At 30.3% G+C, this 10950-nt stretch overlaps 1 protein-coding gene across 2 annotated transcripts in view; it reads right to left on the bottom strand.

Annotated features, from left to right (window-relative positions):
* Positions 1–334: 334 nt before the first annotated feature.
* The window catches only part of LOC148275389 (uncharacterized), a 57662-nt gene continuing 47046 nt past the window's right edge, over positions 335–10950 (bottom strand). For both annotated transcript variants that reach the window (XM_088235776.1, XM_088235777.1), the window contains one exon: positions 335–1564. In XM_088235776.1, the coding sequence (XP_088091902.1) occupies positions 1445–1564 (120 nt within the window). In that variant the 3' untranslated portion in view covers positions 335–1444. The remainder of the gene's footprint in view (positions 1565–10950) is intronic.

The raw sequence follows: 10950 nt of genomic DNA, 5'->3' as shown, positions 1-10950 counted from the left end.
CTGTCCACAAAAATTTGGACATACTCAAACACTGTTAATTTTTTTTTAAATTTGTTTATTTTTTCCTACATATATTATTTACATAGAAACATAGTTACAAAAATACATTTTAGAAACATACATCTTAAAATTAAGCTATAACATGAATTTGAAAAAATGCCCACAAAGACTACAGCGTCTGAGCGTGGGCCATTCCATTGTTAATTGTCAAAAAGTTTATAGCATATATATATGATATATCATGACCATGAAAAGAAAAGAAAAAAAAATAAAAGAAAACCCAAATTAACATATTCTGATATAACGAAAACATGATTTATTTGCAGTGTGCATTTTTTTTTTTTTTATTATTTTTTTTTTTTTTAAGAAATGTGTCTATCTGTTCCTTCCATGTTAATCCAAGACCTCAAACGTGCTTTAAACTGTACCAGCGATTTAATGTTTTGCAGTTCCTTAGTTCGAAGATTGAAGGATCTTGGACCAACATGTAAGGAGCGCCTCTGCGCGAACTTAGTTCTGCATCCTGGAACTAACAGTACACTATCGGATCTATTACTAATAAGTTTTAAATTATTACTAAACAATTCCCTCTACAAGTAAACATATTTCAGGCACTGAAATAAATATAATTTTCTAAAACTAAGGAGTCCACTCTCTACGTATAATTTATTACTAGGAAATAAATGTTTTTTGTAAATTATTTTAATTATATATTTCTATTGTTTAAGTTTACCAATATTTAACTACTTGCGTTTCAGTGAAATTTCGCTACAATATATTATGACGCCGTCAGCGCAAAAGTATGGATGTAAAATTACGTAATTTTACCATAAAGCCTGGTAAAATACCGTAATATACGGTTAAAAAAGTGAAAACAGTACATACCGAATGACCTTGAACGTCCTATACTTTTAATGAATCTCGACAACCACCCGATGGATCTAAACCTGGTTTTCGCAGTCATGTAAAGCGTTCTAAAACAAAGCCACTCGTATTTGTAATATCTTTTAAAAATAAAAATTAGTACGTCAAATCCGTTTCTTACCGAAAAATACCGTATTTTACCAAAATCTGGTAAAATCCCAGTAAAATACCGCGGTAATTTTACCGCCTTTTATCTCTACGCAAAAGTGACCAAACCCTCAATCCTGACTTACCTACTACAAATTATTTAAAACGTGCTCAAATTTCATGCAAAACCGGCCTATCCTTAAATAACAGTACATTTCACGTAGCATTTAAGCATCATCATTAAACATAGTGCCAAAACGTGAAAAAAATATACCAAAAAAACAATGTTTCATACAAAAATCAAAGGGTATAACAAATAAAATAAATAAATAAGTATTGAAGAAAGCTTAACTATCCGAAATGTACGCAACCGATTAGAATTGAATGGGTAGGTACTCCGAATAGAAAAATGTCGATTTGAAAGTTCATTGTCTTACCTGACTAAGTCATTCATTCTGGGTGCTACAGCGGAAGTGGCGTAACGCAAAGCGGAAGTGGTGGCTCGCTGCAGAGTGGTAGCTAAAGCGCATGAAACGCCAGAGTTCACGGAAAACTGGAACAAAAAAATGACATTATTGTAGATTACTCGCAAATGTATATCGCACCTTTAGAACGAAAACGACTTAACTAAAAAAACCTTAAAATGAGTTGAGTTCATAAAACGACTTCAATGAACTCCATCTTTCGGCATTAAAAAAAATCAACATTCGGATAGGAATAAGACAAAACCGTTACATCGGTCTCTTTGTTATTCAGAGAATTTAGGTTCCGTGTCAGTACGGAAGCGACGCAATTCGTGTGCAACGCAGACAAACAATATAGTGTCCGAAAGCCGATTGAGTCGATTTTATTCTGATACAAATGGCCGCTTCACTTTATTTTTTAAAATACTAAAACGACCAATTTAGCTTTGTGATTGTTTCGTTCCGACTTAGCGATAATCTTAGTGACTTATGTAAGTCTATATAATTTCGTGAATAAATAAAAACATGTGTTTGGTGACCTGATCTGACCTAATAAAAATTATGTCATTTTATCTTATTTATTAAAGTGCATTTGTTTGTTTGTTATCTGTCAATCTAATAAGGACTCATCAAATAAATGTCCGGTTTGATGTTAAAATAATTTATTTTTATTAGGCTTTTTTTTCATAGATTCATAGCTGAATGCCTTCGGTATAATTTTTAACTCAACATTTGGTGCTTATTTTGAAAAATAGGGAACAATCGACGAATGAATACGAAGATGTCACAATTAACGTTCTTCTTTAGCAGTTTCCAAAAAAATTGATTTTTTTTAGTTGTTAATACGCATCAAACAGCAAACCTCGTCTTCTCTGTCAATCTCTAACTGGGGTAGGAACTCCAACCAAACCCCCAAATTCTTAATCCTACATATTAAAAGGGAAATATCACTTTTTTTTCAACAATTTTAATGTTATAATGGTCTACGAAATATTTTGTGGCAGGTACTTATTAGTAGCAAAGATAATATTATTTAATTTATTATTTTTAACTCCCGCGAAAACGGTTCAATACATCGGCCATGCCCCTAATACGTCAAGACTTGGTTAAAATTTGAATTCTGTTTAAATTAAAATATTACAACAGAGATGAAGAACATTTAAGAGAAGGTAATATAGAAGTCTAGGCATCTACAGGGCTTATGACCTGTCAATGGCTGGTTTAAGTGGCCACTTTACACACTGTGTAACATTCACCCTTCTGCCCATATTCGAACATCTATATTCCTTCAATTCTTTCATCTGTTGATGTTTGTGAAGTTAAAGAGCTGAAAACATTATTTATGCGGGTGAGATTCATCTAATTGAATTTTTTCACCTACATACTAGGCAACGCCTGAAAATGTTATTTTTTCAATTTCTATACTTCTTAATAGACCAGGTGGATTTATCAACAATATTTTGAGTTTGTCCAAATTTATTCTGATTAAGACCGTTTAAATTTAAATAGAACATCGTCACGAATCTTTACGTCACAACTATCAAGGCCGTTTCAATTTATTTTTTATTGTAGATTTTGTCGGCCAATTTTTTGTAATATGCATGTATTTGTATGAATAAAATAAAATAATAAATTAGTACATACTGATGCAACCTCTTAGGATTATTTAAAACTTTTTGATCCACCTAGTACATATCGAATCATCAACGTAGTTATCTTCTGTCATCTCCAACTAGTGTAGGAGCGGCCTCTCATCAACAACCCGACAATCCTACAGTTTCAGGAGCGTTAAAAAATTACTAAATAAATGTTAAAAAAACATGTTACATGCTTTTTGGGAACAAACATGACTTAAATATCAATATTTCTCTCGGAACTGGCTATATTGAAAATACCTATGTAACTAAATACTTGGGACTATTTATTGACTCCAAACTTTCATGGAGCTACCAATTTGAGCATGTAAAATCAAAAATAGCACCCGTAACTGGCGTATTGTATAGACTTTGAGGCTTGCTTCCTCATTCCGTTTTGTTTGCCGTCTACTACGCTTTGATTCATTCCCACCTATCTTATTTATCATGCATATGGGGTTTTGCCAGCAAAAATCAGATCTCGGAAACACAAGTTCTTCAGAACAGAGCTCTAAGAAACAAAACAACACACGGCTTAAACGGGATTCCCGTGTCAAGGATATCTACCGACAAACAAAGATACTTCCTTTCAAGGTAATGCCACTGCATGATATAACCAATACTATTTTAAATATCATCAACTTTTCTGCTCATTCAAATTTAAAACACACATTTGGTCATAATATTCATAATTACAATACGCGTTATTCAAGGAATCTTCGTGTGTCTAAGTTTCGGTCAACAAAGTTTGGCAGTGGGTCCTTGGAAAATATTGGCCATTCCGAATATAATAAACTGCCTGATGAGCTAAGACACGAAAAACTCAATAAAAAATCCAGAAGTGTCGCAATTAAAAAATATTTCTTAAATCTTTTTGATAGTGATAATTATTAATGTAGTTTATATAAGATGGTGTTTTATGTTTCTCATCCAATAATGTTTTCTTTTTATTTCGGATGTATTAATTTGTATGATGTTATGTATTGTCAAAAAAATGTTTTTTCTTATTTACGGTCCCAAATGAGTTTTTAATAACTCCTGGGAGTATAATATGTAATTTTTGTATTATATGTTTTATAAATAATATTTAAAAAAATATTTTTTTTTTAATTTTAGACTCATTAGCAAATTTCATCGCCATTTTACTGAAAATATTTCAATCTCTTTCGGTATGAATAGAATTTTTAATAATAAATTAGCGAGCGACGCGTTACCTGAAAATATTTTCAACCTTTCATAATCTGGTAAAAAAGCAAGTAAATCTTGGGATACTGAGCGGAGTTGCGGAAAGAGAAATAAATTACGTTTTCAAAAATGTTTACGCAAAAAGTTATTTTAGTAAAAATCTAATGGAATAAAGACCGGAGTCGATGGGGTGGGAGAGTTCTGAAAAAAATTTCAGTCATAACACAAGTCGCTTGAATATCGTTTTCCCCATAGACCTTTCTACCTCCCCTAAAGCTTTTAGGCTTAATGCAACCGGCCCCCCTACGCCCCCCATAGGCTTGCTATATACATAATATACATGGCTTGTGCTATGCGGAATGAAAGTAAGCCGCATCGACCGACACTTAAAAAAATACAACCTGAAACGTATCGTAATTTCGCTATCGGCACTCAATGGAGAATGGAGCACTGAATTTGAATTCCGATTGCGGAGTATCTGGATCATTTGATCGTAAGATAAGATGATCAAAAATGTTTCGAGTTTGTCCAAATTTTTGTAGACTAGACTTCTGGACTAAATCCATCTAGTTTAAGAAGAAGTATCTTATTTGAAAAATATTTTAAGGCGTTGCCTAGTATGTAGGTGAAATAATTTAATCGTATGAATCTCACCCGCAACAAAAAGGGTTTCAGCTCTTTAACTTCACAAATGTCAACATATGGAAGAATTGAAGGAGTATAGATGTTCCAATATATGCAGAATGGTGAATGTTACACAGTGTGTAAAGTAGCCACATAATCTTTCATTGATTCATTGATTCCAAACTTTCAAAATTTTCCTTCTTTTATAAAACACGCACTATCCTGGATTTAAATTAAAGATGTGAACTCTTTTTTTCCATGATATGTTTTGTTGCCCTCTAATAATAAGGAATATTTTCATGTTTTTTTTAATACTTTTTATTTCATTTTTTAAAAAGAATAAAAAAATACCGTATAATCTTTTACAGAATATTTATTTTCTCTTGCTGATGTCACATAAAAATATTATAACTGTCTATTTTGGGAGCAAAAATTCATCAACATTTTCTTGTATACCCACGAACATTTGGGATTTTTTGTTTACTATTTTTACTATTAATATGTATTTTATTGCTATGTAAAAATCCTTTATTTTTTTAATACTCCGTTTTACCTCTTATGTATATTGTAAAAAAAAAACTTTAAAAAAATCCAGCCAATGAGACTAGACTTCTATATTCCCTTCTTTAAAGTGTTCTTCATCTCTGTTGTATTATGTTAATAAGATGATCAGTCTTACGCTTCGTTTGTCAGTCCAAGAAGAGTGAAATATTGCGATGCAAACCACCTTTAAACCTTTGTTCTCTGAACATAGATTTAGCAGAGTTTTCGAACTTATTCTTTTTTAATTAATTAATATTAAATTTATATAAATTTTATATTCGACGCTCTAACTTTGTGAATATTCATTATAATAACATAATTAAAACAACTTTGTTTTTAAACACTTATTTTTTTTTCTACCGACCGGTTTCAAAGCTATACAAGCTTCATTATCGAGGTGTACTTAAATAATGAATTCTATGCTCCACATATGGAACTAATAAATAAAGTATTTTTGTCTTTTAAGGATGAGAAGCGTATCCGTATAGCGCCTGCTTATATTAAAATACAGAAAAATAACTTTATTTCACATATACATATATTAAAAGGGAAATATTCCTTTTTTATATAACAATTTTAATGTAATAATGGTCTACGAAATATTTTGTGGTAGGTACTTATTAGTACCAAAGATAATATCGTTAATTTATTATTTTTAATTCCCGCGAAACTGTTCAATACATTGGCTATCCTCCTAATACGTCAAGATTCGGTTAAATGATGAATTTTGTTTAAGACCGTTTAAATTTGAATAGAACATCGTTAAGAATCTTGACTTCACAATTGTCAAGGCCAAACATGTCACGTTTTTGTACATACCTATTTTTGAACAATTTAATAAAAAAAATCATGTATGAGAACTTTTCTCCGCAATATTTATTTGTATGTTGAAAATTCAATTATTTTTTTCTAAATTCATTTCACATGTTTTTATCGGTATTCGTAGAACGTGATACTTCCCTACAATATTTTTATTTTTAGTAAAATTTTAATGCTCATGTCGGCCGTCGTTTGGCTTTTTATTTATTTATATGAAGTTTTCATTTTCATTTTTAATGTTAATTTATAGAAAATTCGAGATAAAAAAAGCAACGGTAAATTACATATTTTTTCATTGTAGTCGGAGGCCAGGTTTTATTTTCAATTGGTGAGTTGGTTTCTTCGTGTTTAACGCCAGGCACATAGTACTTTACAACCTCTTTATGTATCCGGGAGCTTTTATGACGTTTCGCTGTGAAATGATAGTATATGACAGAATAAATACAGAAAGGAATCGGTGTAATATACATGCTAAAAGAATCCATAATTCGTTATGAAAAAATGATAGATAAATTAAATACCCATAGTACGAAGAAAATTGGTTATATAAGTACTTACAGTACCCGGCAATATATTAGATCGTACGTCGGCATTTAGAAAGAGACCTTCGACTGAATTTGGCTTTGTAGAGAGCTTCGTCTTTGTCATACACGTATCACGTGTAATGTCCGCCAGTCGTTGTTAATGTAGTACGTCTTTATCTTTTCATCATAATCAAGGCCCATATATAATATGTTCGGCATACTAAATGGTATAATCGATGTGCCATCATTTCTGGGACAGGAAAAATTCCATATTCAAAAATTTCATATTTGTGGGTTGAAAAACAATGGAGTACTGTTCATCGATCAGCATAGAACAAACTTTGTACTTTGAATAATAGATAAAATAGAATAAATAGAATAAATAGAATGAATAGAAAAATACATAAAACAGAATAAATAGAATAAATAGAATGAATAGAATAAATGAAATAAATGGAATAAATAGAATAAATAGAATAAATGGAATAAATAGAATAAAAATAATAAATAAAATAAATAAAATAAAAAATATAAATAATATAAATAAAACAAAGAAAACTAATAAAACAAATAAATAAAATAAAATAAATATAATAAATAAAATAAATAACATAAATAAAATAGATTTTTAAAAAAACAAAAAAATAAATTATAAATAAAATATATCAAATAAAAAAATAAATCAATAAAAATGCTTACAGTTTTTTTATAATGTTAGAAGTTCTGTATCTTATTCGCCATATAAGTGCTGTATCTTATTCCCCATGTAATAAATATGCACAAATTTGGAATATCCAGTGACCGGTTTCATCGCTTTCGCGACATCTTCGAAACTAATATCTTTATTAAGGAGTTTAATGTGTTTATACGAAACAGAAGTAAGGATAGAGAATTCAAAAAAGAAAGTAAATTGAAAAAATTAAATTATTTTTATCTTAAGGATCATTAACAACAAAAAATCTATTTAACTAATGAGTTGCTGTAATGCTATTTTTATAAGCTTAAGTAGAATGACTTAATGAACAGATAACACACGTGCATTCTCCATTACTATACCCATTGTAATATATTTTTATTAATGAATTTTTACCCTTTGTTTTTCGGAAATCATAATTGACAAAAACCACACTAAAGAAGGATGGGACACTAAAAATAAAAATAATATACTTAAACTCAATAAAAGAGCATTATATCAACTCATTAGTTAATCCGAATTTTTTTGTTAATGATCCATAAGATAAATATAATTGTATTTTTTCAATTAATTTCATATAATTTTGAATTCTCTATCCTTACTTCTGTTTTGTATAAATACATTAAACTCTTTAATAAAGTAACCAGTCTCGAAGATGTAGCGAAAGCGATGAAACCGATCAATGGATATACCAAATTTGTGGATGTAAGTATCACTAGTCTTTTATTTCTATGATAAATTACAATGAACTTCCATCAAGAATTTTCACTTACAAACTTAAATGTTTTTAAATAAATATGCATTCAAACAACAAACTCGTGTCTTCTGTCAATCTCTAACTGGGGTAGGAGCTCCAACCCTCAACAACCTAATCCTACATACCTACGATTTTTTTCTCCGAAGGAACTAAAGATGTAATGATATACAGACCAAATCGACGGTTTGTGGGTTACGATATCATACGTCGGAAGGGTCGATATATAAATATTTGTATCAATCAGTATTTTTCGTCCGTGTAAACTTTCAGATTTGTAGTGATTTAAATTCGGGGAAGATAAGAAAAGACATACACCCCGTTCTATATACGAGTAATCCTACGCCTCTAGTACGCCATTTAGGGGACGCAGAATAACAGCGGTCCAAGTCCACTAAAGACAATTATATTTTGTTTAGATACGAGTATCCTATTCGAACACATAAAGAAAAAAATTAAAAAACAAATTTACTTTTTTAAAACTATAAGAAATATAATAAGCTTAAAAGAACTTGTAAAAGTATATACGCAATAAGTCAATCAGTTTTGGAATATGGAATAATTGGATGGGGATATGCAAATGACACACTGATCAAACAAATAATAATTGCACAAAAAGCTTTAATAAAAAATATCTTATGAGTCCCAATCAGAACTAGTTCCCTCGGTATATTCGAAAATCTTAATGTTAAAGCTATCAAACAACTTTATGTAAAAGCTCTGTTACTACACGCACACTAACATTATTATCTGCCTTCCATAACTCAAATACAAGAGTTACTAGATACTCCACCCTGATGCTGCAAAAATAATTAAAAATTAATACAACCTTCGGTCGAAGAGGAATGGCCTACTACTCGGTTAAAGTGTACAATCTACTTCCATTATCCATAAGGACAATTAGTAAGTTCTCACAATATAAAATTGCTATTAAGAAATGGACAGTGGAGGTGGGTTGCGCATGGATCGAGGAGTACATCAATCCAAATAAGTAAAATGTGTGTACTGTTTACGAAATTTGGTCTATATAAATTGGTTATGTTTTTTATGATAATTTTAGTTTATATAGTTTATTGTGTTAATGATAATTAGGTTAATTAGATTGATTACGTTTTTTTAAAAATATTATTATGTTAACTTTGTTAAACAACTAATTTAAGGCATGTTTCAAATTTTGTAAAATGTTTCCCTCGGCACGGGACACCACCCCACCCCAGTGAGGGAACATTATTCTGTATAAAAAAAAGAAAACAAACAATGTGAAAGTATAATTTAAATTTAAAAAATACTAGTTTGTCGAAATAACAAAAAAAACCCAAGAGAAATTAATTAATTAACCGCTCAAAATTACATAAATTGCGAAATAATAATGTGCAAAAAAAATAATGAAATAATAAATTGATCAAGGAATACCTTGATCCACGCAGCACAAACTATAACTTGCACGCACCAATGTCCTGATTGTGTCGTATTGTAAACTCAAGACAAGATCTGGACTTTTTTTGAGTACCTACGTCTTTATATTTTTTTAGATTTAGATTTAAAAAATCACTAAGAAAGACCGGATCTTGTCTTGAGGTGGAAATTTTTTTTTCGTCCTAGCTTTAATTTTATTTACATATATTTTATTTGATAAGTACCTGTATTTATTATAAGAAATTGTATTTACCATTGTTAGAATGGACTGCGTGAATCCGTCAATAAATAAATAAATATTACAACAATGCCTTGAGTATGTCCAAACGCTTGCAGACTGGCTGAATCTTCTCCCCAGGGAGTTGCTCATTTTTAAATCTGTTGCAACAGAGAGGGAAAACATTTTTGAGAAGGGAATATGGGAGACTAGGCAGTTACAGGGCCTATGACCTGTCATCGGCTGGTTTAAGTGGCCACTTTACACACTGAGTAACATTCACCATTCTGCTTATGTTTGAACATCCACATTTCCTCAACTCTTCCATCTGTTGACTTTTGTGAAGTAAAAGACATGATAAAGGTTTCAACTCTTTTATTTATTTATTTATTTTATATTTTATTTATTTAACTTTTTTGTACGTAATGTTATTTGTACATTGGCAAGCTTATTGCCAAGTGGCAATTTCTTCCAACCAACCAATAAAATAAAAGTTTCATTTTTATAATTCAAGATACAGAACATATTCAATAGAAAAAAATATTAAAAAGCTAAAGATATATTAAAATAGAAATAAACGTAAAAAATTACCTTAAATCAAAACCATTACTCAATAGGAAAAAGGAAAAAAAGAGGAAAGCGGAAAGGAGGAAAGGGGGAAAGATTAAGGAAGAGAAAGGAGATGTTTCTTCAGACGTGATTTTAACAGAGATAATGTAGTAACATCTTTTATTTCACAAAAGTCAACAAATGGAAGAGTTGAGGAAATGTGGATGTTCAAACATAGGCAGAATGGTGAATGTTACACAATTTGTAAAGTGGCCACTTAAACCGGCCAATGACAGGTCATAAGCCCTGTAAATGCCTAGACTCCTATATTCCCTTCTCAAAAATGTTTTACCTCTCCGTTGCAACAGATTTAAATAAATAGTAAATAAATAAATATAATCAAAATACAATATGGTAATGGTTTTATCAATAAAATACCACTCCCCTTTCTTTCTTTTTTCGTCACGTATGTTTTTCATGTTAAAAAAAAGTTTACTCAAAAAAATTCTTCACACG

The sequence above is a fragment of the Micrasema longulum genome, unplaced genomic scaffold (assembly GCF_059751315.1).
Source record: "Micrasema longulum isolate JH-2025_06_02 unplaced genomic scaffold, ASM5975131v1 h1tg001434l, whole genome shotgun sequence".
Classification (NCBI taxonomy): domain Eukaryota; kingdom Metazoa; phylum Arthropoda; class Insecta; order Trichoptera; family Brachycentridae; genus Micrasema; species Micrasema longulum.
This window is presented reverse-complemented; position numbering and strand designations above follow the sequence as displayed.